Here is a 20,586-nt window from a genome sequence, read left to right on the forward strand (position 1 = left end):
AAGAATTATTCCAGGAATGAAACACTTCAATTGTGGATAGATTGGAGAACACAGACATTGAAAAGAAATGGGTGAGAGGAAATAATAATAGCAAATGGTAGCGCAATTGCTACATCATTGGATCAGTAAGTCAGGCTCAGACTAACGCTCTGTGGGTGAAAGTGTAATCTCACAATATTAGCAGTTAACATGTTCACAATACGGGCTCTAGCAAGTCTCAGTAGTGGTGACTGAGAATCTATCATTGATTGTATTACAATCAATCTAGTACACTGATAACTGTTAGGACACGAAATGGGCCATCCTTACTCTGTCTGGTCGACAAGCAATTCCAGATTATTACCAATGTGGATGACTGTCAAGTGTTTGCTACAATGGTGTAGCAAGCCAAACAGCTAAAGGACAATAAGAGATGGAAAAATAAATGCTGGCCTTGCCAGCAATGCTCACATCCCATGGAAGCATCGTCCAAATTGGTCCACGCTGACCATGGTGCCCACTCAGCTCGTTGCAATTGCCTGCATTTTGTCCATATTCCTCTAAAACCTTCTCATCCATTGGCCAATCCAAATGTTTTTTTAAATGTTGCTACTGTACCTGCCTCAACCACTTTCTCCGGCAACCCATTCCATATACGCATCACTCTCCGTGAAGAAGTTGCCCCTCAGGTCTTTCTTAAATCTATCCCGTCTCACCATAAACCTATGCCCTCTAGTTTTCAATTCCCTATCCCTGAGCAAAAGATTAAATGCATTCATCCTATCTATGGCCCTTATGATTTTATACACCTCAGTAAGGTCAGCCCTCATTCTCCTATGTTCCAAGGAACAAAATCCTACACAGGCCAAGCTCTCCCAATAACTCAGGCCTACTAGTCCTGGCAACATCCTCGTAAATCTTCTTTGGACACTTTCCAGTTTAACTATGTATTTCCAACAACAGGGTAACAAAAACTGTACGCAATGCTCTTAGTGCAACCTCACCAACGACTTATGCAACTGTAACATAACATACCAACTCCTGTACTCAATGTCTTTACTGATGAAGGCCAGCATTTATTTATTTTTACTCTATTCACTCACAGGATGAGAGTGTCGCTGGCTAGGCAACAGTTATTGTCCATCCTAAATTGCCCAGAGGGCAGTTGTAAGTCAACCATATTGCTGTGGGTCTAGATCACATGTAGGCCAGACCAGGTAAGGATGGCAGCTTCCTTCCCTCAAGGATATTAATGAATCAGATAGGCTTTTCCCCACAATTGATAAGGAATTCATGGTCATCATGAGATTCTCAATTCCAGATATTTTTATTGAATTCAAATTCCACCATCTGGTCTAATGGGATTTGAACCCAGGTCCCCCGAACGTCATTTGTGTCTCTGGATTGACAGTCCAGTGTCTCTGGATTAACCTCCCATTATGGCCAAATGCCTTCTTCACCAGCCTATCCACTTGTGATGCTGCTTTCAATGAACTATGAACTTGTCCCTCTGTTCCAGAACACTCCTCAGGACCTTACCATTTACTGTACAAGTCCTACCGTGGTTTGGTTTTCCAAAGTGCAACACCTCGCGCTTATCTGTATTGAATTACAATTGACAAATCTCAGCCCCCTTCCCCATCTGATCAAGATCCCTCTGTAATTTTTGAAAACCTTCATCACCATCAACAATACCTCCTATTTTTGTATCATCTGCAAACTTATGAATCATGTCTTGTACATTCACATCCAGATTAGTTGTGTAAATAACAAATAACAAAAGTTACAGTTCTGGCCCCTGTGGCACACCACTAATCATCAGCCTCCAGTCTGAGAAAACAACCTTCAACCATTACCCTCTGCTTCCTACCATCGAGCCAGTTTGGAATCCACTTAGCTAGCTCTCCCTGGATCCCATGTGACCGAACCTTCATGACCAGCCTGCCATACAGGACCTTGTGAAAGGCTTTACTAAAGTCCAGATAGACAACATCCACTGCCCTACCCATCATCCGTCCTCTTGCTTACCTCTTCCAAAAAAGATTTGTCTGACATGGCTTCCCAGGCACAAATCCTTAAGTCTACAAAAATCGGTTGATCCTGTCCTGCAGTTACTTTTTCAATAACTTGCCTACTACTGATGTCAGGCACACTGCCCTGTCATTCCCTGGCTTGTCTTTGGAGCTTTCTTAAACAATAGAACAACATTAGCCACCCTCCAGTCTTCTGGTACTTGACAGTGGCTGAAGATGAAGCAAAAATCTCTGCAAGGGCTTCTGCAATTACCTCCTTAGCTTCGCACAACTTCCACGGTTGGACTTTATCAGGCCCAGAGGATTTATCCACCATAATGCAATCTAAGGCTGCAAACACCACCTCTCTGATAATATGTATCCAGTCCAAAACATCTCCACATTTCTCTGGCTTCCTTAGCATCTACGATTCTCTCCTCAGTAAACATGGAGGAGAAATGATTATTAAAAATCTCCCCCTTCGCCTGTGGCTCCGCATGTAGATGGCCATGCTGATCTTTAGGGAGACCTATTCTCTCCCTTTTACTCTTAATATAGCTATAGAACCTCTTGGGATTTTTTTAACCTTATCTGCCAGATCCATCTCATCCTCATTTTGCTCTTCTGATTTCCCTCTTAAGTGTGCTCCTATACTTTTTATAGTTAATGAGGGATTCACTTGAGCCCAATGCTTAAACCCAATGTATGCCTTCCTTTTTTTTTCCTGACCAGAGCTTCAATACCCCTTGTCAGCCAGGGATCCCCAAACATGCCAGCTTTTCCCTTCATCCTAAAAGGCATATTATGTCCCTGGACTCTTGATATCACACTTCTGAAAGCCTCCCATTTGCCAGTTCCTTTTCCTCCAAACAGACTCACCCAATTGACTTCTGCTAGATCCTGCCTAATGGCCCCAAAATTGGCCCTGTTCCAGTTTAGCACCTCAACTTGCAGGCCTGTTCTATCTTTCTTCCATTACTACGTTAAAACTAAGAAAGTTATGGTCACTTGACCCAAAGTGCTCTCTGACTGACACTTTAGTCACTTGCCTGACCCATTTCCTAAGAGGAGGTACAGTGTTGCACCCTCCCAAGTACGGCACTCTACATATTGATTTAGGAAACTTTCTTGGACACATTTGATAAATTCCATCCCATCCAGGCCTTTTACACTCAGTTGTACAGGGGAAATTAAAATCTCCAATCAGTACTACTCTGTTATTCCAAAGGTATCTGCAATCTCTCTGCACATCTGCTCCTTTTGTACCTGCTGGCTATTTAGCAGGTCTATAATACAGCCCCAAATGAGTGATCATTCCCTTCTTCTTTCTAAGTTCTAACCATATGGTCTCATTTGATGACCCCTGAAGAGTAAGCACTGTTGTTATATGCTCCCTTATCAAAAGGACAACTCCCCCCCTCGCTTACTTGTACTTCTGTTATGCCTATAGCTTCTGTATCCTGGACCACGGAACTCCCAGTCCCACCCTTCTCTGGACCACGATTCTGTTATGACTATAATATCCCAGTTCCTAGAGTCAATCCTTGCTTTAAGTGAAGTGAATCTGAACAGACTGAACAAGTTGCGACTCGAAACTACTCCACAACACAGAATCATAGGCAATTCAGCACTAAGTAGCAATACGTTGCAAAGACTCCCAAGCTGAGAATACTGAAGGTCATACATATCATGTAATTTGATTTAAGATATAATATTGTGGTAGAAGAGACATCGCTTCACCCTGCATTAATCTCTGGTATTCTCAAGCTGTTCATCTGATCTACAGAAAATCAATCACCTCTCCCCATCACCTCCCAAAAATAAATACTTTAATTGATACATTATGAAGGATGGCAGTGACATAGCACACCAATTGTGAGATCAAACTGTTGCAGCATGCTTGAGTGTGTCATGTTTCACCATACAAGTTCCTTATCTCAATTGTGCTGTCAAAGGTGCTGTTGGGTATAGAATTGAGATGAGAAGTACTAAATGAAAAGCCACATGGGGCCTTTTTTCATGAATTCTGGAAGTTAATTAACTTCCTATTCTTCTGGCTTAGGAAAGCATACCACGTGGTCAAGTAATGCCTTAAAGGAGCAAAATCAGCAGGGGATATTAAGTAGGCCATCATGAGGACAATAAATTATTTTAGATTGAAACAAAGCACTGGAAAAACACATCAGGTCTAAAAGCATTTGTAAAGAGCGAAAAAAAAGTTAACCTGTTAAGTCCAAAATAACTCTATTTTATATATTTAATATCTTCATATTAAACAATTTACATTACTTTAATATTATTTACATTTTATTGCCAATTAACAAAATTTAATGGTGTGGCATTAAATGGTAGTCACAGATGGACATTTCCACCAATAAGCTATCTGTGACATTTTTGGTAAGGGCAGATCAAAAGTGGCTTTTTCAAACATTAGTCAGTCCCAATTGACTGCTTTAGGGCCAAAAACAGGCATTGACCCATTTATGGTGGGTCGCCTCTCAAAAGATCAGAATACTATTACTGCGCATTTTTTACACTGACAGAGGATTTTTTTTTTGTGTGTATTCACACAATATTCCAGCTAGAAACAAAAGCATCGGAAGAAAGGGCATTCTCTCTGCTTGGTGACGCAAAAGCTGGGCACCCACAGAACTGGGCAGCGTTTATGCTGGGTGATCATTGAATGTCGCACCATTAACAACAAGTGATCTCTGAACTCAGGAATGTTAACAATGGGTGATCTCTGAACTTGCTGTGTTAGCAATGGGCAATCTTTAGTCTCTGAACTCAGCACTGTCCCTGTTGGGTAATCTCTAAATGCTTTAGTATCAATGCTAGGTGATCCTGAAATCCAACAGCTTGAACTTTGGGTAGTTTCTGATTTTGGTTGAACTTTGCCTTGGATTCCGGACAAGAATTGAATCAAGTTATAAATAGCGATGGACATGAATCAATCTACAGCACATTGCACAAACTACAGATTCCAGGTGTGTCTGTGTTGTCCCTCCATATCCCGTTCCACCAGTGACACAGGAATCCAACAGCTTGAACTTTGGGTAGTTTCTGATTTTGGTTGAACTTTGCCTTGGATTCCGGACAAGAATTGAATCAAGTTATAAATAGCGATGGACATGAATCAATCTACAGCACATTGCACAAACTACAGATTCCAGGTGTGTCTGTGTTGTCCCTCCATATCCCGTTCCACCAGTGACACAGGGACATTGTTGTGAGGTGTGGATCAGCATGCATCGTGTCATGCTGGATTCTGGATCTATTGCAACATTTTTACCAACCTGAAACTGCTGAACCTTCGTCATGAGCTCCTCAAGTTTCTGGCTTTGTTCCATCAAATGAATGCTTGATTTCTTCCATTGGTCAACGATTCCCTCAAGTTCTGATTGATATTTCTGGCTAACTTCAGCTGGAGCCTTTTTGGACACCTCTTCCACAGCTGTTGTCAGGTAATTCAGGCCACTCTGCTGCTCCTGGAAAGAGCCTTGTAAAACCTCAAACAAAAACATTTACTTTTTTAAAGAATGCCATCAAAGAACAGTGTGAGAATCAAAAATTAAATGCAATTTCAATTTGGAAAAAAAACATTTTTTTCTACTTTCTTGAGCACAAACAGGAAATATGATTCCACCTTCTGTTGCTGTGAAATGCTGATGGAGCTGCCCTTAATTGGGTAATTAATTGGTAAGATTGGCTGCAAGTGGGTGGCTCCCCTCCCAATATCTTCCACTCACTTTCTATAAACTATCTCACCTCCATATCCATTTTCACAGGTCCAGTAAAATACAGCCCATTAAAATCACTGATGTTTTCAACAATTTCCTGCTTTCGCTTTATGTAGACTGTGTCCCTGAAGTTCAATTGATCAATACATATACCATTACGGAATTCTGACTGCGTCCAAACAATTAGAGCTCACCCACTGAAAGAATTAATTGCCCAATTAGCAATTGCTAAACACCCAGCTCGATCATCCATTGAATTCAGAAGACCCCAGATCAAGGAAATCATGCAGTCAAATTGCCTGATGGGATAAAAAGCCATTGATATGGCTGGGGCTTCAAGACCAGTCATAAAATGCACTTCAAGCTATGAGTACAATATTGTCAAGATTCCTCAACTAATTGAAGTTAATAGTCAAGCTGTTAACAAGGCAACTGCTCTCTCCCATTCCTTCCATTATTATTCCAATGTGTCCTAACTGGCTACCAACATAAAAACTGGTTAGCCTTCCTCCCCAGAAGATGCGACCTATTGAGAATGCAAATACCAAAAAATTAATTTGTTTTTAAATGGGCAGATATCAGGGTGGAAAGTATTGTGCAAACATCTTGCTGCCATTATTCAGCTCTTATGACTGCATGTCAAATAAAATGTATTTACATCCCATTGACTTATGCATCCCAGGGAAGCTCAAGGCTCGGTACTTAAACTGACTCCCGACAACTTATTAAAATATATGTCAGCACACATGTATGATTTTTAACTGCAAGTTAGCAAAACATGATCCTTCACTCATCCCACACCGCCCTAATTAATGCACATTTGCCTAAGTGGCTTTTCATTTTGTTCCAAATTACTGTTTCTAGTAGCATTCTCAGCACCAAAGCTAACCTGATTGACACTGTGTTGCTGGCCTCACATTTACATAAATTTTGATGTAAGGGTTTAACATCTGCAATTTTCCAGTCATCTTACACCATCCCTGTGTCTAAGGAATATGGCAATGATGGCCAATGCTTCCATAGCTTGGTTTGCTGTGTTCACCCAGCTCCACACTTTGTTATCTCGGATTCTCCAGCATCTACAGTTCCCATTATCTCTGATATAATTTTAACCTTACTGCGAAGCCTCTTCCAGGGATGCGTAACCTGAAGAAGTTACCCTCCTCCGTCCGAACAAACCTCAAGGGATCCCACTCCCACTGCAATGATCCGACTCCCCCTCTCTCCCTATTTATTTCAGAACATTCTACCCCTCCCCCTTTTTGGCTGAACTACACCCTTTTTTCACCGTCATCGACAAGCATATTCTTCCTGGGTAAAGACAGATAGAAAATATGCATTTCATATCACAAGCATGTCCCCTGCCTCTACACATAAATCCCTTTTTTTCGTCACTAATCAGTCCTACTCCTTCAGTCAAGATAACAAGGTGTGGAGCTGGATGAACACAGCAGACAAAGCAGCATCTCAGGAGCACAAAAGCTGACGTGTCGCGCCTAGACCCTTCATCAGAGCCCGAAACGTCAGCTTTTGCGCTCCTGAGATGCTGCTTTGCCTGCTGTGTTCATCCAGCTACACACTTTGTTATCCTGGATTCTCCAGCAACTGTAGTTCCATTATCTCTGACCACTCCATCAGCTACCATTTTTCATCATTTATATGCCTACAAGTCTTTGAGGTGCCCTTTTATGTTCATTACTTAATAGTCCTAGTACTTGTTCTTTGCCCATTTTTATTGCCAATCTGAAAGTTAGGATAGAATTATCACTGCTCTCTAAATGTTCCATGATTGAAATTTAATCCACTTGGCCAACCTCAATCACAAGAACCAAGTCAAGCAATCAGTCTTTTCACAATGGACTGAACGTCATCTGTCTTTCTCAGCATTCCTCTCCAGCATTAACTCGTTGAATCAACAACCACCACATACCCCACCACCATAAAGTTGGTTTACATCATCACCAATAGCACTAACAATTCACCCTGTAAGAAAATTGGTTGCAGATCTGTTTAACTACAATCCATCTAGCCTGTACCAGTCCCAGCTCCTGCATTATTAATAAAATGGCCTCAATTTTGTTTATCAGAAAAGAAATTACAGTGCCAAAAGCTTCTGGCACCCACCAAATTTCATTAATGACAGACAATGGCCCCAATTTTCATTGTGGGTTCAGTTGAGATGCAGACGTAAGTTGGGAGCTCAAACACTACTGGAGAAATGGCAACCTGGGAACATTCCTGAGGCTCACACAAAAGCTGGAACCCCTAGAAGGTGAGGAGCAGCATAAGATCATATGGTTGCCCACCAAGAGAAATTTAGAAACAAGATCAAATCATAATGGGAACTGCAGATGCTGGAGAATCCAGGATAACAAAGTGTGTAGCTGGATGAACACAGCAGGCCAAGCAGCATCTCAGGAGCACAAAAGCTGACGTTTCGGGCTCTGATGAAGGGTCTAGGCCCGAAACGTCAGCTTTTGTGCTCCTGAGATGCTGCTTGGCCTGCTGTGTTTATCCAGCTACACACCTTGTCACTGGAGTGGATTGGAAGGTCTGGGCAGGAATGATCTAATTCTTTGATGAGAATGATCAGAGTTCTTCCACTTTTTTTGTACATAACTTGATTATATGTTTGCATTATCTGGTATTATTACCAAACCCAAGAACTAAAATAGTCTCAGAGATAATGGGAACTGCAGATGCTGGAGAATTCCAAGATAATAAAATGTGAGGCTGGATGAACACAGCAGGCCAAGCAGCATCTCAAGAGCACAAAAGCTGACGTTTCGGGCCTAGACCCTTCATCAGAGAGGGGGATGGGGAGAGGGAACTGGAATAAATAGGGAGAGAGGGGGAGGCGGACCGAAGATGGAGAGTAAAGAAGATAGGTGGAGAGAGTGTAGGTGGGGAGGTAGGGAGGGGATAGGTCAGTCCAGGGAAGACGGACAGGTCAAGGAGGTGGGATGAGGTTAGTAGGTAGATGGGGGTGCGGCTTGGGGTGGGAGGAAGGGATGGGTGAGAGGAAGAACCGGTTAGGGAGGCAGAGACAGGTTGGACTGGTTTTGGGATGCAGTGGGTGGGGGGGAAGAGCTGGGCTGGTTGTGTGGTGCAGTGGGGGGAGGGGACGAACTGGGCTGGTTTAGGGATGCAGTAGGGGAAGGGGAGATTTTGAAACTGGTGAAGTCCACATTGATACCATATGGCTGCAGGGTTCCCAGGCGGAATATGAGTTGCTGTTCCTGCAACCTTCGGGTGGCATCATTGTGGCAGTGCAGGAGGCCCATGATGGACATGTCATCAAGAGAATGGGAGGGGGAGTGGAAATGGTTTGCGACTGGGAGGTGCAGTTGTTTGTTGCGAACTGAGCGGAGGTGTTCTGCAAAGCGGTCCCCAAGCCTCCGCTTGGTTTCCCCAATGTAGAGGAAGCCGCACCGGGTACAGTGGATGCAGTATACCACATTGGCAGATGTGCAGGTGAACCTCTGCTTAATGTGGAATGTCATCTTGGGGCCTGGGATGGGTGTGAGGGAGGAGGTGTGGGGACAAGTGTAGCATTTCCTGCGGTTGCAGGGGAAGGTGCCGGGTGTGGTGGGGTTGGAGGGCAGTGTGGAGCGAACAAGGGAGTCACGGAGAGAGTGGTCTCTCCGGAAAGCAGACAGGGGAGGGGATGGAAAAATGTCTTGGGTGGTGGGGTCGGATTGTAAATGGCGGAAGTGTCGGAGGATAATGCGTTGTATCCGGAGGTTGGTAGGGTGGTGAGTGAGAACGAGGGGGATCCTCTTGGGGCAGTTGTGGCGGGGGCGGGGTGTGAGGGATGTGTCGCGAGAAATGCGGGAGACGCGGTCAAGGGCGTTCTCGATCACTGTGGGGGGAAAGTTGCGGTCCTTAAAGAACTTGGACATCTGGGATGTGCGGGAGTGGAATGTCTTATCGTGGGAGCAGATGCGGCGGAGGCGGAGGAATTGGGAATAGGGGATGGAATTTTTGCAGGAGGGTGGGTGGGAGGAGGTGTATTCTAGGTAGCTGTGGGAGTCGGTGGGCTTGAAATGGACATCAGTTACAAGCTGGTTGCCTGAGATGGAGACTGAGAGGTCCAGGAAGGTGAGGGATGTGCTGGAGATGGCCCAGGTGAACTGAAGGTTGGGGTGGAAGGTGTTGGTGAAGTGGATGAACTGTTCGAGCTCCTCTGGGGAGCAAGAGGCGGCGCCGATACAGTCATCAATGTACCGGAGGAAGAGGTGGGGTTTGGGGCCTGTGTAGGTGCGGAAGAGGGACTGTTCCACGTAACCTACAAAGAGGCAGGCATCCCCTATTCCCAATTCCTCCGCCTCCGCCACATCTGCTCCCACGATAAGACATTCCACTCCCGCACATCCCAGATGTCCAAGTTCTTTAAGGGCCGCAACTTTCCCCCCACAGTGATCGAGAACGCCCTTGACCGCGTCTCCCGCATTTCTCGCGACACATCCCTCACACCCCGCCCCCGCCACAACCGCCCAAAGAGGATCCCCCTCGTTCTCACACACCACCCTACCAACCTCCGGATACAACGCATCATCCTCCGACACTTCCGCCATTTACAATCCGACCCCACCACCCAAGACATTTTTCCATCCCCTCCCCTGTCTGCTTTCCGGAGACACCACTCTCTCCGTGACTCCCTTGTTCGCTCCACACTGCCCTCCAACCCCACCACACCCGGCACCTTCCCCTGCAATCGCAGGAAATGCTACACTTGTCCCCACACCTCCTCCCTCACCCCCATCCCAGGCCCCAAGATGACATTCCACATTAAGCAGAGGTTCACCTGCACATCTGCCAATGTGGTATACTGCATCTACTGTACCCGGTGCGGCTTCCTCTACATTGGGGAAACCAAGCGGAGGCTTGGGGACCGCTTTGCAGAACACCTCCGCTCAGTTCGCAACAAACAACTGCACCTCCCAGTCGCAAACCATTTCCACTCCCCCTCCCATTCTCTTGATGACATGTCCATCATGGGCCTCCTGCACTGCCACAATGATGCCACCCGAAGGTTGCAGGAACAGCAACTCATATTCCGCCTGGGAACCCTGCAGCCATATGGTATCAATGTGGACTTCACCAGTTTCAAAATCTCCCCTTCCCCTACTGCATCCCTCAACCAGCCCAGTTCGTCCCCTCCCCCCACTGCACCACACAACCAGCCCAGCTCTTCCCCCCCACCCACTGCATCCCAAAACCAGTCCAACCTGTCTCTGCCTCCCTAACCGGTTCTTCCTCTCACCCATCCCTTCCTCCCACCCCAAGCCGCACCCCCAGCTACCTACTAACCTCATCCCACCTCCTTGACCTGTCCGTCTTCCCTGGACTGACCTATCCCCTCCCTACCTCCCCACCTACACTCTCTCCACCTATCTTCTTTACTCTCCATCTTCGGTCCGCCTCCCCCTCTCTCCCTATTTATTCCAGTTCCCTCTCCCCATCCCCCTCTCTGATGAAGGGTCTAGGCCCGAAACGTCAGCTTTTGTGCTCCTGAGATGCTGCTTGGCCTGCTGTGTTCATCCAGCCTCACATTTTATTATCCAAGAACGAAAAGTTCTTTTTTTAATGTGTAGGAAACAAACATCTCTCCAATCGCTGAATTATTGGCTTTGGATTCTCAGAGCTGGATATTTACATGTCTAACCTCATCTGTATTACTGTCTCCAAAGAATCAAACTTTGCTTCTCTTTCGAACAAAGACTTAAACACTCCATGGTGTCACTAACAACAAAAAAATACCTTTCAGAGATGTTTCAGCACAAAGAAATTACTTGTCTACACATCATATTTGAGTTACTGATCATTGCAATAACTGGGCATCCAAATACATCTTTATTTTAAGAAGGCAACAGAATTCAAATGTGACATTCGTGCAGCAATGGCTGACTATGGAGGCCTACTTTCAGTTCCTTGCGTCGCTGCTCCATAATTTCATATTCTGTGACTGTGACACGAGGGACAGTTAACTTGGCTTCAGTTTGTTGTATCCACAGAACCAAGGTGTTTATTGTCTCCTTATAGCGAATTGTTGGCAGGCTTTGTAGAACTGAAAAGGGAAAGCAAAACGTATTAACAATTTTTAAACAAAATTCTGATGGACCATTTTATGATTTGGACAAAAAATTACAGTTCAGTAAATGAAGCAGTGTGCCAGTATGAACAGACCTGGAAATGGTCATGCTCTTTATGTAGTTTAATGGTAATTTGTTGAATTCCATTGCCGTATTTATGGTGTAATATGCATGGATAGAAATGTTAGAAACACAAGCAAAGCATTTAACTCCACAAGCTTGCTCTGCCAATTAACTAGAACATGTCCAATCTGTACATCAGTTTGATTAATCCTATCTTTGCACTATATGTAGTTTTCCATACGTAATAAATACCTTTTAACGTTTTAACCTTTTAACCTTTCGAGATTAAATTTTCATTCTTAGGAGTGTTTCCTGACTTACTCCCATTCTGGTTTCAAGATTATGAGCTGGATTTTTGAAATTATGAGTGCAACCAGAATTCAAGAGTTCTTTTTTGTATCAGAGATAGAAGGAACTGCAGATACTGGAGAATCTGAGATAACTAGGTGTAGAGCTGGATGAACACAGCAGGCCAAGCAGCATCAGAGGAGCAGGAAGGCTGACGTTTCGGGTCTGGAACTTTCTTCAGAAAAAAGGGTCTGAAGAAGGGTCTAGGCCCAAAACATCAGCCTTCCTGCTCCTCTGATGCTGCTTGGCCTGCTGTGTTCATCCAGCTCTACACCTTGTTATTTCAAGAATTCTTTGCCCAGTAGCAGAAAGGGCTTAACTCATGAACGAAATGTGGATATATGAACCTGGCTCTAAATAAACAAAATGTTTGCTGTAATAGGGCCTTCATTCAGAATTTGACTAACATGAATATTTATAGGGGTTGTGAATGCTCATGAAACGGCAAGAACATCTGTTGAACTGTAAAACTCTTAATTATTTAAACCGCCAGCTATTTAAAAACAATAAAGGCTGCCTATGTTTACGAAATTTGAAAAATAATCTCTTTTCCACAGTTATAAGTGCTGTTTGTTGAATATTTCCAAACATTTTTCATTATACCATTATTAAAGCTGGGCCTTCCAAAACTTACAATTATCTTGGCAGGAGTTACTCTGTACAAACTTTGATTGAGAATTCAACTGGTTATTAAAGGATTAACATCATTTTTGATGTGAAGTTATGAATACAAGTCTGTTCATTTTGTAAAGTATTAAGATTTACACATTTTGAACGGGCTTTCATGAATGCCAGTCTCTTCTAATATAGTGAATGCTATAATGAATGTTTGGACTTACGTTTTATTTCACCTCAACATGGCTCCTGAAAGCTGCCCACAATAATTACTGTATTGTGCACAATGAATGGTGGGTAACACAGTGTGGAGCTGGAGGAACACAGCAGGCCAGGCAGCATCAGAGGAGCAGGAAAGCTGATGTTTCGGGTTAGAAACCTTCTTTAGAAATGGGGAGGGGGTAGGGAGCTGGGAAATAAATAGAGAGAGGAGGGATGGGGCTGGGAAGGTAAGGTGGGGTGCTGATGGTGGATGCAGGTAGGGAGTGTTGGGGATTGGTCAGTGGGATGGGTGGGTTTGATAGGTGGGAGAGAAAAGGGACAGGTTGTGTCAGGTCAAGTCAGCGGGGATGAGAGGGAGGGTTGGTCATGGGTTGAGGCTGGGGGGGTAGGGAGATTTTGAAACTGGTAAAATCCACATTTAGGCCACTGGGCTGCAGGCCCTCAAGGCAAAATATGAGGTGCTGCTAGTTTGCTATTAAGTTGGGCTGTGTGGGATGCACAAGCTTGTTTCAAGGTATGAGGGACCAGTGGGGGTGAAACAGATCGTGAATGGCAGGGTGATGGAGTGTGAGATTTAAGATGTGAGAGGCAAAGGATCTCCGACGTAAAATCTAACAAGTAAGTGGGACAAAGTCACAGCAAATAGGAGGAGGTCTTTTAACTAGAATGCCTTAACACTCAGCTTCCCCTGTGATGACTTTCATTTTGTTTCTCAAATCCAATTCTCTCCTGTATTTGTCCCTAAACTCAGAACAAAAATCAGAGCTGACGGGCACGGAGTACCAGAGAAAATTTCTGCCTTGGTGGTGAAAATCTGGCACAGTGTCGTTCAGTTCTTAATTGACCCAGGAGTAGAACTGGCTCCTTGGGAACAATCTTGTCTGATTACATTAGTACTGCTTAATCCTTCACAGTATCACCTTCTAATCTTCTGTACTCAACAGCATATAACACAGTTTTGTGCAGCCAGTCTTCATAATTTAGCCTTTGAAGCACTGGGACTGTTCTGACGAAGCTATGCTGTATCCAAGGGCAATAGGTTTCCAAATGGGAGTTGAACAAGGCTCTGTGCAACTGCGGCATGATTTCCTTCTGTTAGTATTGCAAGTCCCTTGTGGTAAGCTAATTATCTTACAGTTAACTACAATTATTCTGATATTGTAGGCATGCATGTAATACATTTGCTTTTCTTAAAGCTGCACATTTACTAAAAAACATAATATTCATTAATTCTGAACAGTATTTATTTCATTATTAAGAGTTCACATCAATTTTGACAAAGCACAAAAAGATTTCCAGTAACAGAAGGCCGAGACGAACATCCACGAATGATGCAATGACATATGTGCAACAATTTCATTACATTTTGAATGAGTCAAAGAGTGGTTGTCACCTATTTCTTTTTAAAGCTGAAACAGGCCTCTTCCAATCATCATCCATTTACCAACTAATCAGCACTCTCCAGACAGTAGAAATGATGTTTTCCCTTTACATTAGGATTTGTGTTAGAACCATCACTATTGTTTCTTTATTTTTGGTTTGGTAACATGAGCAGAAGTTTAGAACTTTGAACAGCAACTTGTTTTTTTTAAGAGAAAAACATAGAATAAGCAAATTGAAATTTGCATATGGGAACTGGCCCGGAAAGACAATTTCAGGCTAATTTCAGGCTGTTCTAAGAGTGTCGCAGATATTTCAACTCCAGAATATACTGTAGTCAAGGACTGGAGCCTGTTTGGATGTTGCATGGGTCAATCAAGGGGAGGCTGTTGCTGGCCAGTTAACCGCAGAGAATTTTTAAAAAGGAAGAGAAACCATAGATTGTTTAGAAACAGGAGCAACTGCAGGTGCTGGAGAATCTGAAATAACAAAGTGTAGAGCTGGATGATAACAGCAGGCCAAGCAGCATCAGAGGAGCAGGAAGGCTGACCTTTCGGGTCTAGATCAAGGAAACAAAGGAATAAATGGGCCTTTTTCTGAATGGCAAGCAGTGACCAGTGACTGATTACTCCCTGGACCTGAGCCATTCCTAATTCGTGTTAATATTTTAGATGAGGAAACAAAATGTAGTCTCTCAAAATTTGCAGAAAACACAAAACTGGGTGGAGGAGTGAGCCGAGAGGAGGATGCAGAGATGTAGCAGTGATGTTTGGACGGGCTGAGGAAGTGGGCAATGGATGGCAGTTGCAGTAGAATGTGGATAAATGTGAGGTGATCCACTTTGGTCGTAAAAGTCAGAAAGCAAATTGTTATTTGAATGGCTACAAATGGAGACAGACGAACGTTCAATGAGACCTGGGTGTCCTCGTATACCACTTGCTGAAAATAAATGTTGAGGTGCAACAGGAGGGAAAGAAGACAAACTGAATGTTGGCTTTCATAGTGAAAATTCAAGCACAAGAACAAGGATGTCTCACTCCAATCATACAGAGCATTACTGAGGCAACACCCAGAATGTTTTGGTCTCTGTAGTGATTGGAAACATCACCAGGTAGATTTCATTGATTTTGAGATTGCTCACTGGGGGCCAAATAGAGAGCCCTGGCTGACAGATAAACGGGGGATTCAGAAAATCTCCTGACTTCAGGTATTGGCTCTGACCTGGCTAGTCGTGGCCACAGGACTGTAACTAAAGAATGACTTGATGATGGGATCCTGGCTTCTGTGCAGTTATTTTGGTCTTCTTATCTGAGGAGCGATGTTCTTGCTATGATGGGAATGCAGCAAAGGTTTACCAAGCTGATTTTTGGCATGGCACACCTAATGTATGAGATGAGACTGAGTTGCTACGGCTGGCATTCATGCCAGTTGAAAAGCTGAAAGAAGTTGAAAAGAATGAGGGTAAGATCTCATGAAAACCTGTAAAATTTTAACACGTTAGATGTAGGAAGGATATCCCAATGGTGGGGCAGTCCAGAGTCAGCTGTCATAGTTTAAGAATAAGGGGTAAATCTTCCAGCACTGACATGAAGAAAAATTACTTCCGCCAGATATTGGTAAGCCTGTGGAATTTTCTAACACAAAGTGGACAAGGCCAAAACAATGTGCTTCCAAGAAGGAGGTAAATATAGCTCTTTTGCGTAAAGGGATCAAGGGATATCAGAGGGTGGGATTAGGATATTGCTCTCATTGAGCAGGTATGAATGGCGGATCAGGCAAAAAGGTTGACTGGCCTACTCCTGTTCCTATCTCCTATGTGTCTGTTACGTAGGTCCTTGATATAAGTTGCTGCATTTTGTAATTAATTTGGTCAAAGGTTTTGCAGCAAATTTAATCAAACAGCGTCTTTTTTAACCCACATGACACTGTCAAGGTAACAGAGAATATGTCAACTTAGTTTTGACAGCTAATTATAGCAAGAATCTGTTCAATCCAAGCTCTGAATGGTAAATCTGTTTTCTTATGGTGAGGAAGCAAAGAGCACTTTGTTCATTTTGTGGTCTATGGTATTTTGAATATTGATGGAGTTGCTGAAAAGGTAAATCAAAGCCAAAACATGACAAGTTCTGGAAATCTGAAATAAAAAGCAGCAAGGGTCGGTGTTGGTGATAATGGGAACTGCAGATGCTGGAGAATCCAAGATAATAAAATGTGAAGCTGGATGAACACAGCAGGCCCAGCAGCATCTCAGGAGCACAAAAGCTGACGTTTCGGGCCTAGACCCTTTATCAGAGACGGGGATGGGGAGAGGGAACTGGAATAAATAGGGAGAGAGGGGGAGGCGGACCGAAGATGGAGAGAAAAGAAGATAGGTGGAGAGAGTATAGGTGGGGAGGTAGGGAGGGGATAGGTCTCCAGGGAAGATGGACAGGTCAAGGAGGTGGGATGAGGTTAGTAGGTAGATGGAGGTGCGGCTTGGGGTAGGAGGAAGGGATGGGTGAGAGGAAGAACAGGTTAGGGAGGCAGAGACAGGTTGGACTGGTTTTGGGATGCAGTGGGTGGAGGGGAAGAGCTGGGCTGGTTGTGTGGTGCAGTGGGGGGAGGGGACGAACTGGGCTTGTTTTGGGATGCGGTGGGGGAAGGGGAGATTTTGAAGCTGGTGAAGTCCACATTGATACCATTGGGCTGCAGGAACAGCAACTCATATTCCGCTTGGGAACCCTGCAGCCATATGGTATCAATGTGGACTTCACCAGCTTCCAAATCTCCCCTTCCCCCACCGCATCCCAAAACAAGCCCAGTTCGTCCCCTCCCCCACTGCACCACACAACCAGCCCAGCTCTTCCCCTCCACCCACTGCATCCCAAAACCAGTCCAACCTGTCTCTGCCTCCCTAACCTGTTCTTCCTCTCACCCATCCCTTCCTCCCACCCCAAGCCGCACCTCCATCTCCTACCTACTAACCTCATCCCACCTCCTTGACCTGTCCGTCTTCCCTGGACTGACCTATCCCCTCCCTACCTCCCCATCTATACTCTCCTCTCCACCTATCTTCTTTTCTCTCCATCTTCGGTCCGCCTCCCCCTCTCTCCCTATTTATTCCAGAACCCTCACTCCATCCCCCTCTCTGATGAAGGGTCTAGGGCCGAAACGTCAGCTTTTGTGCTCCTGAGATGCTGCTGGGCCTGCTGTGTTCATCCAGCCTCACATTTCATTATCTCGGGTCGGTGTTGGGTCCACTGCTGTTTGTCATTTTTATAAATGACCTGGATGAGGGCATAGAAGATTGGGTTAGTAAATTTGCGGATGACACAAAGGTCGGTGGAGTTGTGGATCGTGACGAAGGATGCTGTAGGTTGCAGAAAGGCATAGATAAGCTGCAGAGCTGGGCTGAGAGGTGGCAAATGGAGTTTAATACAGACAAGTGTGAGGTGATGCACTTTGGTAGGAGTAACCAGAAGGCAAAGTACAGGGCTAATGATAAGATTCTTAGCAGTGTAGATGAGCAGACAGATCTCGGTGTCCATGTACACAGATCCTTCAAAGTTGCCACCCAGGTTGACAGGGCTGTTAAGCAGGCATACCCTGTTTTAGCTTTTATTAATAGAGGGATCGAGTTCCGGAACCAAGAGGTTATTCTGAAGCTGTACAGAACTCTGGAGCAGCCACACTTGGAGTATTGTGTACAGTTCTGGTCACCGCATTGTAAGAAGGATGTGGAAGCTTTGGAAAGGGTGCAGAGGAGATTTACTAGGATGTTGCTTGGTATGGAGGGAAGGTCTTACGAGGAAAGGCTGAGGGACTTGAGTCTGTTTTCATTAGAGAGAAGAAGGTTGAGAGGTGACTTAACTGAAACATATAAAATAATCAGAGGGTTAGATAGGGTGGATAGCGAGGGCCTTTTTCCTCAGATGGTGACGGCGAGCACGAGGGGGCATAGCTTTAAATTGAGGGGTGAAAGATATAGGACTGATGTCAGAAATAGTTTCTTGACTCAGCAAGTAGTAAAGGAATGGAACGCTTTGCCTGCAACGGTAGTAGATTCGCCAACTTTAGGTACATTTAAGTCGTCATTGGACAAGCATATGGACGTACATGGAATAGTGTAGGTTAGATGGGCTTGAGATCGGTATGACAGGTCGGCACAACATCGAGGGCCGAAGGGCCTGTACTGTGCTGTAATGTTCTATGTTCTATGTTCAAATGACGGAAGGGCTTGAACAGGTCTGGCAGCATCAGGAGAAATGGACTCTTGACAGATGCTGTCAGATTGAGCAACTTTAGTTGCTAATATTCTCAGCAGGTGAAATAATTTACTCCAAATTGTGTTTGTGAAACTAATTCAGAGCAGTTTGTGAAATGTAATGCAGTTTCAGAACCTGACAAAACTATGAGCGCATCAATAATTCATATCAAGTCAGTTTGACAGGAACTTGTTCCATTTTTTGTACTGTCCAAACCATTCTATCAGGTCATAAGACAACAAGAAAAAATGCATTTGTATTGCACTTTTTTTCATGAAACCCAAAGTTTTGTAAAAGGTTCTTATTCATTCTTTTAGTTTAATACTTGAGATCACACTTCTAATTCACTCATTGACATTTGCTGTTGACTGATTCGGGAAATGAATCCAAATCAGAAGTGCAAAAATATTTTGAAGATAAATGGGTACCGTAAAGAGACAGTGGAAAATAGAAAGTCCTTGGGTGGCCCACATGTGAATCCACACTCACAGCACTGTGGTTGACTCTCAACTGCTCTCGGCAGTTAGGGATGGGCATTAGATACCAGCTTGGCCAGTGACATCCACATCCCATGAATGAATTTTTAAAAAATCAGCAACTCGAGCAAGAAAAGTTCTTGAATATCTCACCCCAGTCTGTCAGAAAGCAGCACATCTTTACAGCTGTATGACTGTCCTGTATTTGTGCCTGATGAATATTTCAGGACCTAATATATTTTGCAATGGGTTCCTGAAAGGATTTTCACCTTTGTCATGGAGCCACACAAGATGAGGGATGGGAGAAAATAAAAATGGCTGCCTCAGATCTTGTGTGCATATAAGTAGAGTGTGGGGCTGCTCAAAATGGAGTTTGATAGACTCGTCTTTGGTGTGGAAGTGAAGCAGTGGTGAGATTAGTTGGCGGTTTGTTTTAGCTATCTCAGGGAGAGACACCTGCTGAAGAAAAGGCATCTTGTGAAAGTTCAGAAACTGGCTGGAAGGAAAGTGGTTCCAGCTGTGCTAAGCTTCTTTTAAGAAGCTTTGATGTTGAGATGGTGGGAAATCTTCACTCGCATTTTAGTTTGTGAGGATTTTGTTGGAATTGAAGGAATAATGTGGGGCGGAACAGTGGCTCAATGCCTCACACCTCCAGGGACCCGGGTTTGATTCCACCCTTGGTGACTGTCTGTCTGTGTGCAGTTTCCTCTGGGTGCTCCGGTTTCGTCCCACAAACCAAAGGTGTGCAGGTTAGGTGGATCGACCATACTAAATTGCCCATAGTGTCTGGGGACGAGTCTGTGAGGGATACTCTGACAGTCGATGTGGCCTTGTTGGGCCAATCTGCCTGTTTCCACACTGTAGGGATTTGATGATTATTATGATTTATGATTCTATGAATGTGAATTTGAATCATTTTCTGGTGTTTGCAATGAAAACTTCCCAACCTTTCTGCCTATTCTGAGATAGATCATAGTTTCTCTTATCTAAAACTCCTATGTTTTTAAAGAGAGGTTATATTCTTCATACACTTGCAGACTGCTGTGAATACATTCAGCATCCAACCTCCTTGGTTTAAAAATACAAAGCTGGCTCTATCAGCCAGTTTTCAGATTATGATTTGCTGTAATATTAAAGTTACTGGGATCATAAAAATAGCACCTCGTATTTAGTAACATTGCGATCAATGAAGCATTAAGTTCTCCACTGAACTGATAAAATAGCACCCATTTCGTAACCATTGTCTGAGACAAATTTCTAGCCCATGATGTTTTGTAACAGAGTCCAATTAAAAGGAGCACAACTCATAAAACAAGAAGCAGGTTCAGAGAAATCAGGGGCAGCAACATCTAAAAGCAGAGATCTAGAGACATGAGTTGGGTGAGCATGTAGGTAATTTGGACTGGAGATAC

General features: G+C 44.1%; 1 protein-coding gene across 11 annotated transcripts in view; it reads right to left on the minus strand.

Moving 5' to 3' along the window:
• Nucleotides 1–20,586, minus strand: part of dmd (dystrophin) — a 1,835,475-nt gene that overhangs the window by 1,012,637 nt on the left and 802,252 nt on the right. For all 11 annotated transcript variants that reach the window (XM_059650343.1, XM_048540566.2, XM_048540567.2 and 8 more), the window contains 2 exons: nt 11,656–11,801; nt 5,288–5,500 (listed from right to left, as the gene is read on the minus strand). In XM_059650343.1, the coding sequence (XP_059506326.1) occupies nt 5,288–5,500; nt 11,656–11,801 (359 nt within the window). The remainder of the gene's footprint in view (nt 1–5,287; nt 5,501–11,655; nt 11,802–20,586) is intronic.

The sequence above is a fragment of the Stegostoma tigrinum genome, chromosome 12 (genome assembly GCF_030684315.1).
Source record: "Stegostoma tigrinum isolate sSteTig4 chromosome 12, sSteTig4.hap1, whole genome shotgun sequence".
NCBI classification, from domain to species: domain Eukaryota; kingdom Metazoa; phylum Chordata; class Chondrichthyes; order Orectolobiformes; family Stegostomatidae; genus Stegostoma; species Stegostoma tigrinum.